This window comes from Labrus bergylta, chromosome 1 (assembly GCF_963930695.1).
Source record: "Labrus bergylta chromosome 1, fLabBer1.1, whole genome shotgun sequence".
Lineage (NCBI taxonomy): Eukaryota > Metazoa > Chordata > Actinopteri > Labriformes > Labridae > Labrus > Labrus bergylta.
Genome location: NC_089195.1, coordinates 11,828,415 through 11,845,048, shown reverse-complemented (window position 1 = coordinate 11,845,048; position 16,634 = coordinate 11,828,415). Strand labels below are relative to the sequence as shown.

General features: G+C 44.7%; 1 protein-coding gene across 1 annotated transcript; it reads left to right on the top strand.

The window, feature by feature from the left end:
* Window positions 1-65: 65 nt before the first annotated feature.
* Window positions 66-15,608, top strand: cxcl12b (chemokine (C-X-C motif) ligand 12b (stromal cell-derived factor 1)). The gene is made up of 4 exons (XM_020641381.3): window positions 66-224; window positions 6,215-6,332; window positions 8,980-9,063; window positions 12,101-15,608. The coding sequence occupies exons 1-4, from the start codon at window positions 158-160 to the stop codon at window positions 12,138-12,140; spliced, it is 309 nt and encodes a 102-aa protein (XP_020497037.1). The 5' UTR covers window positions 66-157; the 3' UTR covers window positions 12,141-15,608.
* Window positions 15,609-16,634: the final 1,026 nt, after the last annotated feature.

The following is a 16,634-nucleotide window of genomic DNA, read 5'->3' as shown; positions in this document are numbered from 1 at the left end:
CCTCCTCCTCCTTCCTCACTCTCCCTCGCTCACTCTCTCTCTCTCCTATCTGAAGATTTAACACAATGCTGAGCAGAGCTGGCGGTCTCACTTGTGCCCTGGATTGTAACGGAGACACACAGAGAGAGAGAGAGAGAGAGAGAGAGAGACCTCCACCATGGATGTCAAACTGCTGGCCCTGACTGCTCTGCTGGCCGTGGCCACACATGTACCAACTTCTGACGGTGAGTTCGAGATCAGGACGGGGACGGGGTGCAGAGTTTAGAGGAAAACTTGGATTTGGAAGAAGGGGTCTGAGGAGACAAGGGGTTTGAGTGGTCTGAGGGGTTTGAGGGGTCTGAACGGTTTGCCGGGTCTGAGGGGTCTGAGGGGTCTGAGGGGTCTGAGGGGTCTGAGGGGTCTGAAACAGTCTGAGGGGTCTTAGGGGTTGGAGGGGTTTGTTGCACAAAGTCTGGATGTTGAGACTTTTAGATTTCTTCTGTTTTAAAACCTTTGTTCATATTTTGCAGACTTTTAGCTTTTTTTAAATTCTGGTTTTATTCTCTGCTCGTTTAAATTTCGATGAGATGAGTTCAGAACTTTTGTGACAGACTCTCGGTCCACTTTGAGAAGCTGGCAGGACTCTGCGTGTATATTTAAAGAGCTCCATTCAAACAGGAAGCTCCTCAGAGATTCATAAACTCATAAATCTGCTGAATGGTTTTAACATGATGAGACTCGGAGGAGAAGTGATTCTAAAAAGTCTTCAGATGTTGTCTGAAATGTTTGAATTCTGTCGTTGTTCTCTGAGTTCTGACCTTCTGTAAGACAAACAACGAAATGTTCAAACCAATCAGAAGAGGAGAGAGTTTCAGGGAACGAGGTCGGAAACAAAAATAATTTAAATGAATGAAAGACAGTATGAAATGATTCAGCAGGCTAGTGAAAGAGAAGATCTGGTTTGTTCTGGAACGTCGGCTCCTGGAAGTGAAAATACAGCCAGAGGGTTTTTTATTTATTATTTTGTTTATTTGTTTATATATTTGTTTATTTATTTGCTTATTTGAGGTGGCAGATGAACTGCAGACTCTTGTCTTTATTTGAGTTTCTTCAGACTTCTGTATTGACTCTTTTGAATTATTATAATTATTCATGTGAACATCGTTGTTTATTTTTATCTTGTTGTTTTCTTCACTGCTTTTGATCTGTTCATGCCAATAAAGAAAATAATAATTATTATTATTAATTAGAGCAGGAGTTTACTTCTTAAAACTTCTTTAAAAGACTTCTCTAAATGTTAGTCCTGTCTTCATCTCTGCGTGTTCTCTGTCCTCCTTAAGCTCTTTGTGTCCTCATGATTTTATTTAAAGAACACTTTTTAAAACCAGGAGACAAAGAGCTCGACAAGGACAGAGAACACGCAGACATTTAGAGACTCAAATCAGGAGTTTAATTTATTTTGAATTAAGAAGAGATTTAAAATTGATGACGGACTCTGTGTGTTATTTTGTCCTGCTAGTTTAAAACATCTTTTATTTCAACCCTGATCCGCACGCGGCTCATATCTGGGCCTTGATCAGCCGGCTCAGTGGACCTCCTCTCAGGAATTAAATGCACATTGGATCAGTGGTGTTAGCGTTAGCCTCCGGGCTTGTGCAGAAGTTCTTGTTGAGGTGAAATGTCCGAACCTGCTTTTCTTCTTGTTCTTTCTTTTCCTGCATCCTGACTCTGAGACGGTCCTGGAGCGGCTTTACGACCCGCTCACGTCGGTGAGATATCTAAATAAAAGCCTCTCATCATTTTAAGAAGGGGGGGGGGGGTTACTTCAATCATCAAAAGTGTTTCTGTTGCTTTAAGAGGGAACTCTGATGATTTTGGTGTCAAATGAAATGAGCTCATTGCTGCTTAAAATCAGGACCGACCACGTCTTCTTTGCTGACTCCCCCCCCCCATTTATGACTGGCCTTGATTGCACACAGATTTTTTCCCGTTATTTAACTGCACACTTCCTGTTTCTTCTGGGGTTATTATTGCACATTGTGTTTCGCTTCCACACAGATGAGGAATATAAAGAGTTGTCTTCTTTATTCTGCAGGTTTGAGTAAAGATGTAAAGACGTGAGTGAAATGTCTGCTTCAGTTAACAGCAGCAGGCTCAGTCTGTAAAGTGACCCGGCGTTCATTTAGGTTGGGCGCCAACATGAGACGGGACTTTATAAATATTTTCAAACCAAACTCGAGCGCACCGATGACAAGACAGAAACTCAGAAACAGAAAAAATAAAATGAAGTTTGTGTTCGAGAGGCTCGTCTTCACTTCTTTAAATTTAAATATTAATAACATTTATTTTATTTATCTAAACGTGCAGCGAGACGGCCCATGAAAGTGGGCGGGACTTAAAATATGATGAGCTTACTTTAGAAGTTTTACGGTTTATAACGAGCTCATACATCTCATTAAAGCGCCGTTCTCCAGCAGACATTTTGACTGATTTATATTTTGATATCTTGAAGGAAGAAGTTGATCTGGACCCGTGCAGGGAAAGCGTTTTATAAAAAGTGTAACAACATATTTCAGGCTGAATTTTAGACGCCACGATGTGAGCCACAGGAGAACGCGAGGTTCTCACGCTGACCCCACACGCTCACCTTTGAGGGAGACACGGCGGCGTGCAGAGGCGCCTGGCCTGCCTTATGCTGAGCGTGTTGTTTCGGCCCCTGGGAGACCCCCTGGGAGACCCCTGCTTGCATATTAAAGAGTGTGTATTTGTCCTCTCTGTGCTTTCCTTTAATGACTTTCTAATGAGGGATCAACAAAGCGCTGCTGATAGCGCTGCATGCTCACTTTGGCCCCGGCGTGGCGTGCTGCATAATGATCCCGTCATTTGCATGACAAAAAGGTGTTGGATGGCTGTGAGTCATTAGGCGGATATTACTGAAGGCCGAGCCTTTTGGTGCGGCGGCGTTATCAGCATGAATATCAAAAGGAGAATGTGGAGCAGAGGAAACAAAGCTGGTGATCTCTGGTTGGTTCAGTCGAGTTGATCAACAGGAAGATGCCGCTCCAGAGGAAAAGAGCGATCCTCCAAATGTCTCTAAAGATCCGCCTGCTCGCCGTCTGACGGTCAACAAGCCGTTGACAGCGCTATGAGAGGAGCATGTTGTGATGTCATCAAGTGTTAAACCGCTGCAGCTGAAAGTTATTGTCGTCTTAACATTTTTAACTTCTTACCTGCCGAGCAGGACGCGTTTTTTATTTGACTGTTTCTGTGTCTGAATCTCAATAATGAGACAAAACTCTTCTTTAGATTTAAGTTTCTGCAGCCTGAGTGACAAGTGTGTGTGTGTGTGTGTGTGTGTGTGTGTGTGTGTGTGTGTGTGTGTGTGTGTGTGTGTGTGTGTCTGTGTGTGTGCCGGTGTGTGTCTGTGTGTGTGTGTCTGCGTGTGTGTATGTGTGTCTGTGTATGTTTGTCTGCATGTGTGTGTGTGTGTGTGTGTGCGTGTGTGTGTGTGTGTGTGTGTATGTGTGTCTGCGTGTGTCTGTGTCTGCGTGTGTATCTGTGTATGTGTGTCTGCGTGTGTGTGTGCGTGTGTGTGTGTATGTGTGTCTGCATGTGTGTGTGTGTCTGTGTGTGTGTGTCTGTGTGTGTGTCTGCGTGTGTGTGTACTGGTGTGTACTGGGAGGTACTGGAGCCCCTCTGGGTGCTGTGGGCCCTGGGTGACGGCGGCGATTTGTAATCATTTGAAGAATGTCCTCGAGGTGATTTCCTCGGAGATGCAGAGAGCGCTCCGATAAAAGAGGCAAACATTGGAACGTGAATGTAGAGGACCCTTCTCCTTTAGGGCGGCTGAGTGTGTGTGTGTGTGTGTGTGTGTGTGTGTGTGTGTGTGTGTGTGTGTGTGTGTGTGTGTGTGTGTGTGTGTGTGTGTGGGTGTGTGGGTGTGTGTGTGAGGGAGAGAGAGAGATAATCTCTTTTTAATGAACATGTTGTTCGTAGTGAAAGCAGGTAAACTCGAACGTTCTCAGACTTTGTGAAAACTCGTTACAGTCGGTATAACGTGTTTTTATTCCGCTCACTGAGGGAAGTGAAGTGAAGACCTCCCGGTGTATCATGATGAAATGCTTTGAATGGTTAAAGGCACATTTTATGCACTCTGATGTTTTTTTACATATCATAACTTTTATAAAAGATATACTCTCCCCCTTCTCCAGCTTTTCAAACAGTCCCCTGTGGTCTAAATCAGTGGTTCTCAAACTATGGTACGCGGGCTCCGTAACTATGGTACATGGCAAAGAAATCTCCTTAAAAACATTCAGCATAAAACGCCAATTTTTTTTTTTGCCGTACTCTTATCTTATCGGTCTTGTATCTATTGGGTTGTATGAATATCAAATGTGTTTTCCCCTCTAAATTAATCTAATTTTTGCAATAAACAACTTTAATCTTCTCAATTTATGCTCGCGCGCACAGACATGAACACCATGGAGTACGCGTTTTGAAAAGTTCCACTCGATATTCCGTTACAGTTCAGTCCTGAAACAACAGCAAGCAGCTGTAGGCCTACATTAACAGATCTCTTTTGCTGTCTTAACTATGCGCAGGAGTCGAGAAGGATTTTTTTAAAAGGGAGTTTTGCTATGTTGAACGCAGAGCCTTATAATACAGAGGCTCTGGTTGCACGGAGCCTGCACTCTCTCACGCGCTGTCTCTTTCTCTCTCTCTCTCTCTCTTTCTCTCGCGCACGCAGCAATTTAATGAATAGATGAAAAATTAAATAAGGACAGGTCGGAAATATACTTGGGCCCAGGTATCATCTTTGGAGACACTGGAGACTAAATATTCTCAAACAGGTTGTTGGTATAAAGTTTTTCATTTTTATTGTGCTGCACTTTTTTTGATTTGGGCAAATGTCAGAGTTGTGTTAGTTTAAGTGCCAGTTCTAGCGCTAGCCCTTAGTAGTACTATAGTGTGGCTGCCAACAGTCAATAATAAATAATATTCTTTTTATGAATGTATTTTATATGTACTTGCGTAAAATGTGTGTAGAAAATAGCCCTACTGTGTATTTTAACGTCTACCATAATGGTGGTACTTGGAGAGCCAAATATTTTCGGAGGTGGTACGCAGTCTAAAACGTTTGAGAACCACTGGTAGAACAAGCTTTATCCACAAATTAGCCCCCTCTTACAATCGCCAAGTATTACATACTTGATAGTATGTAGCCAATGAGATCGAGGAGACTTAGAAACGTCACCAAGAGGAAGTTGTGTACTCTGATAATCCGTCTTCTCAGTCAGGATCTCATCCGTATTGTTTTTCTCTTTTTCTTTACCTCTCAACAGCTTGAGACTTTTAATTTCTTAGGAGTTAAAGAGGACATATTATCCCCCTTTTCCACCTTTTCAAACAGTCCCCTGTGGTCTTAATGAAACATCTGTGCTGTGCTTTGGTCAAAATAAAACATGAATCAAGCACCAGAGGAGGTTTGTGACCCTGTATAAACCAGCTCTCTCAGAACGCTCCGTTTTGGTGTGTGTGTCTCTTTAAATGCAATGAGCCCCCCTTGAGTTTTCCCCGTAGACATCACTCATCTGTAGCAAGAATAAAAATGGCCGACCAGCTCAAAAGTTTCTTTCTTGGCTGGGGGTGTAGTCCATGGGTGGAGATACCAGGGGAGGGGAGGGGATTTGTTTTACCAGAATCCCACTGTGACATCAAAAGGAGAGCGCATTTGAAACAGAGCATTTTTCTCTGTGTTGTAAGACTTATGCAGACTACAAACAAAGGACTGGATGGATTTATTTCACATTTTGTGGGTCAGTAGACACTCAGGTTGCCCAAATATATGTTCAAAAACACTGTAGAAGAGGATTTTTCACAACATTTAGTGTGTGTGTGTGTGTGTGTGTGTGTGTGTGTGTGTGTGTGTGTGTGTGTGTGTGTGTGTGTGTGTGTGTGTGTGTGTGTGTGATGCTGCGTTCAGGTACTCCTCTGACAGTCCCAGTTTCCGAGTTACAAAGTCTTCAGCTGTGATTGAATGTGATAAATGTTCTGTGTTTCAGTTTTTGAACGAGCAGCAGATTGAACACTTTTCTTTTCACAGCGTTGATGATTGTCAGCTGATCGTCAGCTGATCGTGTCTGTTGGAGCAGCATCTGCACCCCGGTTATCTACAGCTGTCTTCTTCACTGACGGTGATACTAATGAATCAAATGTCGTCTCTGTGTGTTTGCAGCGAAGCCCATCAGCCTGGTGGAACGCTGCTGGTGTCGCTCCACCCTCAACACGGTCCCTCAGCGCTCCATCAGAGAGCTCAAGTTCCTCCACACGCCCAACTGCCCCTTCCAAGTCATGTGAGTGTCCCACATACCGCACTCACTCACCTGAACACAAGCATTTCCTGTTGATGATACCTCAAACTTCAAAATAAAAGCACATCTCACTTTAAGTCTCGCTTACTAACCCGGTGTTTCCTGTTGATGATACCTCAAACTTCAAAATAAAAGCACATCTCATTTTAAGTCTCTACCTCCATGTTTAAATGTTGGAAAAGGAGAATATTTCAACATGTAGATATTCCTCCTGGTGTTCATTAACAGTTTTAAAGTCTGTCCCGTCTTTGCTGTGCACGAGTTCTGTGTGAAGGTAATCACAGACGTGTCTCGTATTCACGTCCCTCACTAAAGTCGATTGTGTCATAGACTGACGTTTATATGTTGGTATTTAGACGACTTCTTCCTGGCGTCGGTGTTCTGAAGTGAGAAAGAGTGTTGCAAAACGAGTTTACCTGCAGCTTGCCTCGGATCACCTGGTACATCATAGTCAGGGTCAAAGTAACACACGACAACTTAGCCCTCCGTTAGCAACTTTCAAATCTCCCTCTGGAAACCTGCGGCCCAACGCCGTCGCTCAGAGAGAGGGACATCGCGACAGCCGGAGCCCGAGGGGATGTTTCTGTTGAAGGGAAGCAGTGATTAAGGGTCAAAGTGATTACCTTTGTATTTCCTTTAACCACTCTTCCTTCTTTGTTTTTTTACTTCCCGCCTTAAACTGCCCGGCAACACGGCACATAATGTCGCCGGTCTGGAACATATTAACTAAGAAGCCTCATTCATTAGTTTGCAATAGAAAACAGGATCCTCGCAGCCAAGAGGCTCAATGACGGCTTCAGACAAATAAAGGAGGGGGTGGGGGGTGGGGGGGGTGTTGGAAGACGGGGTGAGTGAATGGCAAAAGGTCAGAGAGGACACACGGACACCAACTCCCTCTAACCTCCTTCCAGAAATCTGCCAGAGGAGTCAAGAAGTCATTCAGGCGAGCTGCTCCGATATCTCTATCAGGCGGATGAAAGGGAGACAGAAACCTCACACCCCCTACCCCCCTCCACCACCCCCCCTCCACCCCCACTATTAACAGGCTGTTGGTATTAACTCGCTGTGAAGTAATTACTACCTGCTGCTCGAGGAACTCCGGCCCTCCAAATTCCAGCCAAGTCAATTAGGATTTGAGGCTCTCGGTGGGTCATCCAGACAAGCAGACAGATAAACAGGATGAAGTGAGACACATGAAAACAACACACAGCGCCCGAGCCCATGAGCCGGCCACCCCCGATCAAATAAGGGAAGGAAGAAGGGGGACATCCCGGGAGGAAAAGCAAATACAGATCCAGTTACCGAGCTGTTAGCCTCCTGACTCACATGTTAGTTTGAAGGATTTAAGGATTGATGCTCCTAAACGCCTCTTCTGCGTGCGGGGGCCATTTGCTCGTGTGCATGTGTGTGCATGTAACAGGAGTGAGGAAAAGGGGAGGAGGAGTATTAAAAGGGTAAGAGGAGAGGAGAGGAGAGGGGAGAAGAGGAGAGGAGAGGAGAGGAGAGGAGAGGAGAGGAGAGGGGAGAGGAGAGGAGGAGAGGGGAGAGGAGAGGAGGAGAGGAGAGGAGAGGAGAGGAGAGGAGAGGAGAGGAGAAGAGAGGAGAGGAGAGGAGAGGAGAGGAGAGGATAGCATTTCATTTGTGAGAAAGAGGAGCAGCATGGCGAGACACCTCTGAGGTTGTTAAGTCTCATAGGCGACCTTTTGCCACCGAGGTGTGAGCTCCACATGTTGGGAGGGCGGAGAAACCCCTGTCAGACTCTCTCCCACCCCCAGCCTCCTTCAGCAGATGTGAGCAGCAGCAGTGTCTGATAACAGAACAAATCCTCTCCTAAATATTTGGATCAGCTCTCCATCAACAGGCCAGATAACGCTCACAGAAACACACGGAGCTGCTCGTCACCGATCCCTGCAGCTACTTCTTTAACTCTACACTGTAAAACATAACTTTAACTTTACACTATAAAACATAACTTTAACATTACACTGTAAAACATAAGGTGAATTAAACCAGCAGCTAACGTTTGAGTCCTCGACGGTCATCAGCACGGTGCGCTGCGCGTCTTCAGAGAAAAATGGAGACATGTTTACAAAGTCAGAGATTCTTTCTGTGGGAACTTTAAACGCTCTCTGCGACTGAATGCTTTAAACGTTAAAGGAGCGCTCACAGCCCTCAGCAGCGTTTAATCTGGATAATGGGGGGGGGGGCAGTGATTAAACCTAAACACACAAACCACTGGTCTGGCCTGTTAAACCTAAACATGCCATAAGGAAGGTTTATCACTCCCTGCAGGGCGATGAAGGCCTCCAGAACTTGCCTGAGAACGTACCTGAAGTTTAGTTTCTTTAAGAATCTTTAAAAGATCAAAAATCTTTGAGGCATTAAGAGGAGGAACGCTCAGATCACTAAAGAAACCCAGAGGCCAAAAGACTGTCCAAAACGTCCTTTGACATCGTCTTTGACGAATATGTGTCGCCCCTCTTTGTTTCTGCTGCCTCCTGCAGGTCAGAGGTCGTGAGAACACTTTTAAATTACTGCGTTAAAGACGAGTACCTTCATGTCTTCTGCATGTGAGAAAGTAGCTCGAATGATTCTGTCTTCTAACCTCTCTCTCTTTTTTCCTCCACAGCGCCAAACTGAAGAACAACCGAGAAGTCTGCATCAACCCGGAGACCAAGTGGCTGCAGCAGTACTTAAAGAACGCCATCAACAAGTAAGAGCAATGCAGCCTCTCACTGCTGACAAACACACCAACCAATCACAGCTCTTCTCTGGGCTGAGTTCAGAGGTCACAGAGAAGCAGACATGTCCTCTCTCAGCTCTCCGACGTGGTGGATGTAAGGAGCTGAGTTATCATCTGTGAAATAATTAGAGGAGGGATAAATCTCTCGCTGCTTCCTTCGTTCTCATAAACTGGAAACCTTCAGCTGCTCAACACTTTCCACCATCTCTCCCCTCGCAGTGGGATGTGTGTGTGTTTATTTGATTTCTAGCTTTACTCTAAGAAACATTTTGCATGTGCATGGCGGAGTAGTCGAGGTCAGGGATCAGCGTTGTGTTTTTAATGAGCGCTGCATTCCTCATAAAGAAACAGAAATGTTCCCAACACGCCTGCTGGTGATTATCGTGGTGGGCTGCTTCTTGAAACGCCGTAAACACTTAGAGAACGATGAGAAAACAAACAGTCCAATGATTGTCTGAGGATTTAGGAGCCGTTGTTTATTGTGCTGCATGACTTTAGACTCACCTGGCGTGCAGCAGCGTCAGCGTCCCAGCACGCAGAGACGCGTCGCTGGAAGAACCATTATCATCCTGTGGGTCAGTTCACCTGCCGGGCGCTCTTTTCTGCTTCTGCACGACACATCTTTAGCCGTTTTTGGATGTGCATGAAAGTTTGAGTCTCAGCGTTTGTCAGTGTAACTTTTGGCAGCCAATCAAATCAAGTCTGCTTTTTATGACATGTTCCCCTCCTCGCCTCGTAGCAAAGAAACTTTTGCTCGGATGTATTTATTCCAAATTATTTGAATTGGTCGCACACGCAGCCGGGCTCCCAGCTCTTCTTCCTCCAGAAGTTCCCAGGCGGGTTTGGAGTGGCCGGAGCTATGGTGACGCGTCTCTGTGTGACCAGGCCCTTACTGCTGATAGTTGCCGCTGCTGGCACATTGGTGACAGGCCGCGGCGTGCGATGTGCAAACAGGGGCAGAATGGGAGTGAACGGCGCTGTAGTGAATGGCGCTATAGTGAGCGGTGTGCAGAGTATGTGGAAATTTGCAGTATAGCATAAAGTGTGAGAGATGAGTTGGCAGCGCTATGACGCCTGGTTAATTTTCTGAGATGAATGTGAAGGACAAATTAGGAGGGATTGAAAGTTTCAACAGATTCAGCGTGGAAACAAAGATGAGAGTGCATGGGCGGTTCTAGGCAGGGGCCAACAGGGGCCAGTACCCCTGGTACACTGAGCTTGTTCCCCCCTGTGGCCATCCCTCCAAAAGGAAGCGCCCCCCACATACAGTATATGACCCAACAACCGGAATCACAATCTAGTATTAAATACTGCTAACAAATATAACTCATGGTATTTATGTTGTGGTATTCAATTATGTGTGCTATTATTTGGCATTTTATATATACATTTTTTAAAGCGATCATCTTTGTCTATTTTTCACCTGGGTTTAATGTTCCCCTCTGACAAAACAACTGGCCCCAGTTTGGCCCCCTCAGTAAAAGTGGTCTAGAACTGCCACTGAGAGTGTGATTTATTTTACAGCGGCTAAAGAGAGGAATCATGAATTCATCGTGTGAGAGTAACAGACTCCACCTGCTAGATATCAACAGAATCACAAGCAGCACGGACTGTATAGAAGCATGTGTGTGTGTGTGTTATATGTGTGTGTGTTATACGTGTGTGTGTGTGTGCGTGTTTGTTATATGTGCGTGTGTGTTATATGTGTGTATTATGTGTGTGTGTGTGTGTGTGTGTGTGTGTGTGTGTGTGTGTGTGTGTGTGTTATATATGTGTGTGTTATATGTGTGTATTATGTGTGTATGTGTGTGTGTGTGCGTGTGTGTTATATATGTGTGTGTTATATGTGTGTTTTATGTGTGTGTGTGTGCTTCCTGTCTTCACATTAAAAGAAAATCACAACTTGGGTTTTTCTCATTTGAACGTTTTTCCAGCACAGCTGCTCTCTGTCAGCATCACCGTCTCTCATGTTCCGCTACAGTTTAACATAAACTACACACATGTGCTACATGTTCACCTATCAGAGCCGTTCGCCCACACCTGAGGCCCTTCACATGTCACATGTCCACGCCTGCTCCAATAAGAACGGCGCTCGTCAACAGTGTGCTGCTGCATGTTTGTATCCAACGATTCCATGCATCTCATTTACGATTTAAAGGAATTATTTTTGATACTTGTATTTTATTTCCCTGCATGGTCTCTTACAGTAGACATTTTTTTTATAAACTACAAAGAAGTCAAAGGGCTGTGGGAGAATTTCTTTGATCCAGAAGGTTGGCCCTTTGAAATCTGATTGGCTGCTCGTGGTGCCGCCCTCAAAATCCTAATCTATGATTGGCTTATACCCTCGTCTGAAGCCGTGGCTGCTGGTGCATCATTTCTCAGTGATAGCCCAGGAATTACATCTTGGTTCGTTAGCTCTATGTTAACACATAATACAAGTACCATTAACAGGCTAACAAAATTAGCATTGTGATTGCTGTCAAATTTGAACTCGTACTTTCAGGCAAATGTTTCCTAAACTTCACTGAGGCAAACCTAAAAAACTGCTTAGTCATGCTACTCTGGTCCGCTGCTCTGATCCAGCGGCCATACACGGTAAATAATAATGGACGAAGCCTGAGTGATGCCACCGTCTGTTCCTGCAGGGGGCGCTGGAGGCTCATCGATGGGAGGCAACCCCTGCAGGATGAGACTTTTGTCTAAAAAAAAAACCCACTACCTACACATGTACAGAGAAATGTCACCGCTTTGGCCACAGTAATCGAGCTCCTGTTTTTCTTTTGCTTCTGAACTCAACGGTGACGTGAGGGTTCGTGTGGACGCCATGTCGCTCATGTATGATAAAAAAAAAAGTAGCAGTACGACCGTACAGTCGGGCTTTGTGAGGCCGATGTTTAGTTTGTAATAAACGACGAGCGTTGTGGAAACCCCAGACGTGTTTGTGCACTTTTGGTGAACTGTTGCTATGACGACCTGTAACAAATGTCTCTGCTTCTCTCCTCAGGGTGAAGAAATCCAGACGACGCAACAACAAGAAGAACTGAACGCGAGGAAAGACGTGTTAGTGGTCGGACCTGGAGACCCCCGGGTCGAGTCTGTATACCTCCCAGTCACTGCTATGGATGTTTGTAAACACGCTGTATGTACCTGTTCACCGCTCTGGAGCGCCTGCAGCACCAGCACTTCACCGTCCACAGCACCGCCAACACCAACGCCACCAACCCCTCTGGACCTCCAGGTCTCCATGTTAGCCTTCGGATGACAGAACACATGTTAACATCATTGAAACGTGTGTGGCTGTAGATGTTCTTTTCAGACTTCACCGGGCGTTACAGAGAATTCTGAGCTTGGTGGTCGACGCTGCCTTCAATGTCTGTCAAATTATCTTTAAATATGAGCTGTTGAGGACGTTAGTGCCAGATTCTTTAAATCTCCTTCATGTGGTTTTTGCAAACTAAAGAAGCGAGGCAGTAATGACCCGTTTAAATTATTTAACATGACACCAATTCGAGTATTTCCACTTAATCCGTTTTTTAAAGAGTGAATTCTTCTTCTTCTGTTGTTCCTAATCCTTTAAAACTACTTCAGAGATATTTCACATTAAATTATCCTCATGGTTATTTAGCATTCCTCCAGCACTGAGGCGACACTTCAAACTCACTAACTGGGTCACAAGCAGGGACCAATCAGGTCAGGCGATGCTGCAAACAAACACACACACACACACACACACACACACACACACACACGCACACACACACACACACACACACACACACGCACACACACACACACGGTGCTGTATATTTAAACAGAGGGTCAGAGACATGAACATAACTTTATTTCACTGTTTATTTGTTTTAAAGATTAAAGATGGCATTTTATGAGCTCGACATCTGAACTGAAACACTTTGAAGTTTTTATAAATCACAATATATTTAAAGCGCTGTATTAAAAGCTGATGTGATGCTCAGACAAGTGGGCGTTTTAAGATGGGGTGGGGAGATTCGATTGCTCGCTCCTGGTGCAACCCCAAAATCCTCAAAAATAATTAGCTAATTGCTTGTTGCCGTTTTGGACGCCCCTCGGTTTGCCAGATATGAGAGCAGTTATCAGGTCAAACCAACAGGTGTTGCAGTGATGGAAGCGGGCAAGAGAACTGGTTCAGATAGAAGTGATTGTACCCAACCTAAAAAGCCTCTGCATGTTTCTAATAAGCTCCACGAGCAGAAACGTGCTCAAACTAGGATCAATATTGGAGATGCTTTTGAAAAATGGAGAGAGGTTAGAACACAGGAAGGTTTACAGACAGATGCAGAGCTGGCTAAACAATGAAGCTTCAGTGTCCACCACATGGCAACCTGTGTGAGCATTGACTCTAGAGAGGAGGGGGCGGGGGGGAAACAGCTGTCTACAATGTTTAGAATTTAGACTGCAGTACCCATTTTAAACACTAGCGGTCAGAGCGAGATGGGATGGGCGGAACTAAATCAGCACTGTGTGTGTGCGTGTATGTGGAGCTCCTGCTTACACCGATACAGAAACAAAATTAACGTACAAAGACGTATAGAAAACGGAGCTTCATTAAAGAGTGGATTAGCAGACACCAACGTGCCCCCCTCCCTTCCCCCCCCCCCCCCCCCGCATGAGTCTGTGCATCTTTCCATCCCTCTTTCAGGAAAGTCTGGACACACCCCTATTCTCATGCCTCAGCGGTTCAAAAAGTAAAAAAACAGACAAAAAATGTATACCCTGAAACGTTGAACCTCAGAGAACATCAACTTTTCATTCACTGTTAGAAGAATGTAGACGAGCATCTGAAATCACTCTGCAGCGTTTTCATCCCGACAGCATCCTCGGTAAGAGCGAACAGCTAATAAACCGCCACGTGAAAACAGCAGAACGATAAAATGTTACAAAGGGAAAAGTTCACAAGCATCTTTTTTTATATATTTGAGCCACTTTATATTCAGATGTGTTTGTTTTATTTTTATATCGTGTATAATCTTACTAAAAGCTTTTTAATGCAGCCGACTGCAGAGGCGACTAAATGAAGGCTTTGCTGCCCGCTTCCACATCGTCCGTGCACGCCACGGTACATCAGCACCGTTCACTCCCACTCTAGTCAATGCTTCTGTTCCCACAGCGAGCGCCGCAGTCCGTCTCCGGAACGTGCCAGTAGCACCACTATGCTCTGCTCCATTTTAAATACACACTGAGTCTTTTTTTCAACAGAGCTCGCTGTAGACACGCGTCACCCTGGACAGAATAGATCGACCCAGACAGACGTAGTGGAGCAGGGCGCTTGCCGTCTGACGGAGCAAAAAACGCAGCGTGCACAGACGATGTGGAAACTGGCAGTTTTAGTCCGTAACATGCAAAAAACAGTCTTACATTTCTTTCCGAAGGTTTAATGAGCTGTGTATGTTAAACACATTTTGTATAATGTGGATAAAATGTTTTGTCTCCTAACAACCATTCTGTGATGTAACAAACGTGGCGTGAATAAAACCCAGCACGCAGAACAAACACTGCTGTGGTCGTGTTCCTCAGGTCGTCGCTTTAAACTCTTGATTCGGTTTTTGGACACTTTTCCTGCGGCTGATGAACGATGTGTCAGAAGGAGCTCTGAGCCAAAGCAGAAGAAAAAGCCTCAGAGCGGCCGACATGTGCTTTCAATCAGAGACAATCCCAGCCGCTCGCCAAGGGGCTCGCCAGTCACTTTCACTCCACCGCGGCCACTAGTCCTTTTGTTGTCTGTTTCCGTTGGATCGCTCTCGTGTAAACTTGGCCTATTGTCATAATTTTACTAAATTCATGAGAGCAAAAAAACATCCAGTGAGTCTTTAACTACGGAAGCCCAAAGTGGACAAACATCCTTACATCTCTGTTTCCTGTAATAACGAGTAGAATTTGATTTATTTATCTAATTTTTTAAAGGGTAACGACGCTGGTTTTCCCTGTGATGGCGACTTCGATTCAGACGTTTTCTTCAGCTCTTAATAAATTATTTTGTCATTAAGATAAAACCAGCATTTGTAATCTCGAGATAACGACGGAAACGAGTCAAAAACCTCGATAGATAAACTGAAATTACTCCACATCGCAGAAAACCTGGGTTTGTCGACTAAGGGCTTCCGTCTTTTAACTTCACATGAATAAAAAAAACAGTTTATTAAAAGTACTAAACCACCTGGCTAACCGCTCATGTTTAAGTGTTAGCTAAAGGGGATTTTGTCAGAGTCATGTGATAACGTTTAACCTGACTGAACTGAGTCAGATTCAAACTCTTACACCATCGTGTAAAGTTTCTCTTTGTGTGATTTGGACCAAATAGAAGAAAGGGGTCAGTGTGTTTTTTAACCCGGGAGAATGTGAACGATGTCCGGAGGCGGCTCCTGACGTGGGTCCTTCATGTCTTACTTTCTGTATCGTCTCTGATTGTAAACCAGATGGCAGTATTTTTTAAGGCTATGATAGATTTTTAAAATAAAGTCTTATAAACATAAAAACACGTCTCTGTGTCATCACTTAACACGTCCAGTTCACTTTAATATGTCGTTGTTACATACGAATGTTTCAGTTTATACAGACTATCAGCTGATCCAGTTGATATGAAGAACAAATGATGTTCCTGTAAAGGGGACATATTCTGAAAAATCCTCTTCTACAGTGTTTTTGAACATATATTTGGGTAACCTGAGTGTCTACTGACCCACAAAATGTGAAATAAATCCATCCAGTCCTTAGTTTGTGGTCTGCATAAGTCTTACAACACAGAGAAAAATTCTCCGTTTCAAATGTGCTCTCCTTGTGATGTCACAGTGGGATTCTGGTAAAAAAAAATCCCCTCCCCTCCCCTGGTATCTCCACCCATGGACTCCACCCCCAGCCTAGAGCAAAACTTTTGAGCAGGTCTGCCATTTTTATTCTCGCTACAGAGGAATGATGTCTACCAGGAAAATTCAGGGGGGGAGGCTCATTGCACTTAAAGAGACACACACACCAAAACGGAGCGTTCTGAGAGAGCTGGTTTATACAGGGTCACAAACCTCCTCTGGTGCTTGAGTCATGTTATATTTTGACCAAAGCACAGCACAGATGTTTCATTTAGACCACAGGGGACTGTTTGAAAAGATGGAAAAGGGGGATAATATGTCCTCTTTAACTCCTAAGAAATTAAAAGTCTCAAGCTGTTGAGAGGTAAAGAAAAAGAGAAAAACAATACGGATGAGATCCTGACTGAGAAGACGGATTATCAGAGTACACAACTTCCTCTTGGTGACGCTTCTAAGTCTCCTCGATCTCATTGGCTACATACTATCAAGTATGTAATACTTGGCGATTTTAAGAGGGGGCTAATTTGTGGATAAAGCTCGTTCTAAAACGAGGGTGAACGAGGTGGATGTGGAGTTGGTCTGCTTCCTGTTGGACAGGCAGGTGACAAACACCAGCGGTTAGCTTGTGCTAGCGTGCATTAGCTTGCAGTGTAGCTACAAGCAGTAAACAGACACACTACGTCCTGCAGGGGGCGGGGC

Excerpts from the sequence above, each read along its gene's own strand:
- cxcl12b (XM_020641381.3), top strand. The coding sequence starts at position 158 with ATGGATGTCAAACTGCTGGCCCTGACTGCTCTGCTGGCCGTGGCCACA. Across the intron at positions 225-6,214 it reads ACATGTACCAACTTCTGACG|CGAAGCCCATCAGCCTGGTG; the intron begins GTGAGTTCGAGA and ends GTGTGTTTGCAG. Across the intron at positions 6,333-8,979 it reads AACTGCCCCTTCCAAGTCAT|CGCCAAACTGAAGAACAACC; the intron begins GTGAGTGTCCCA and ends TTTCCTCCACAG.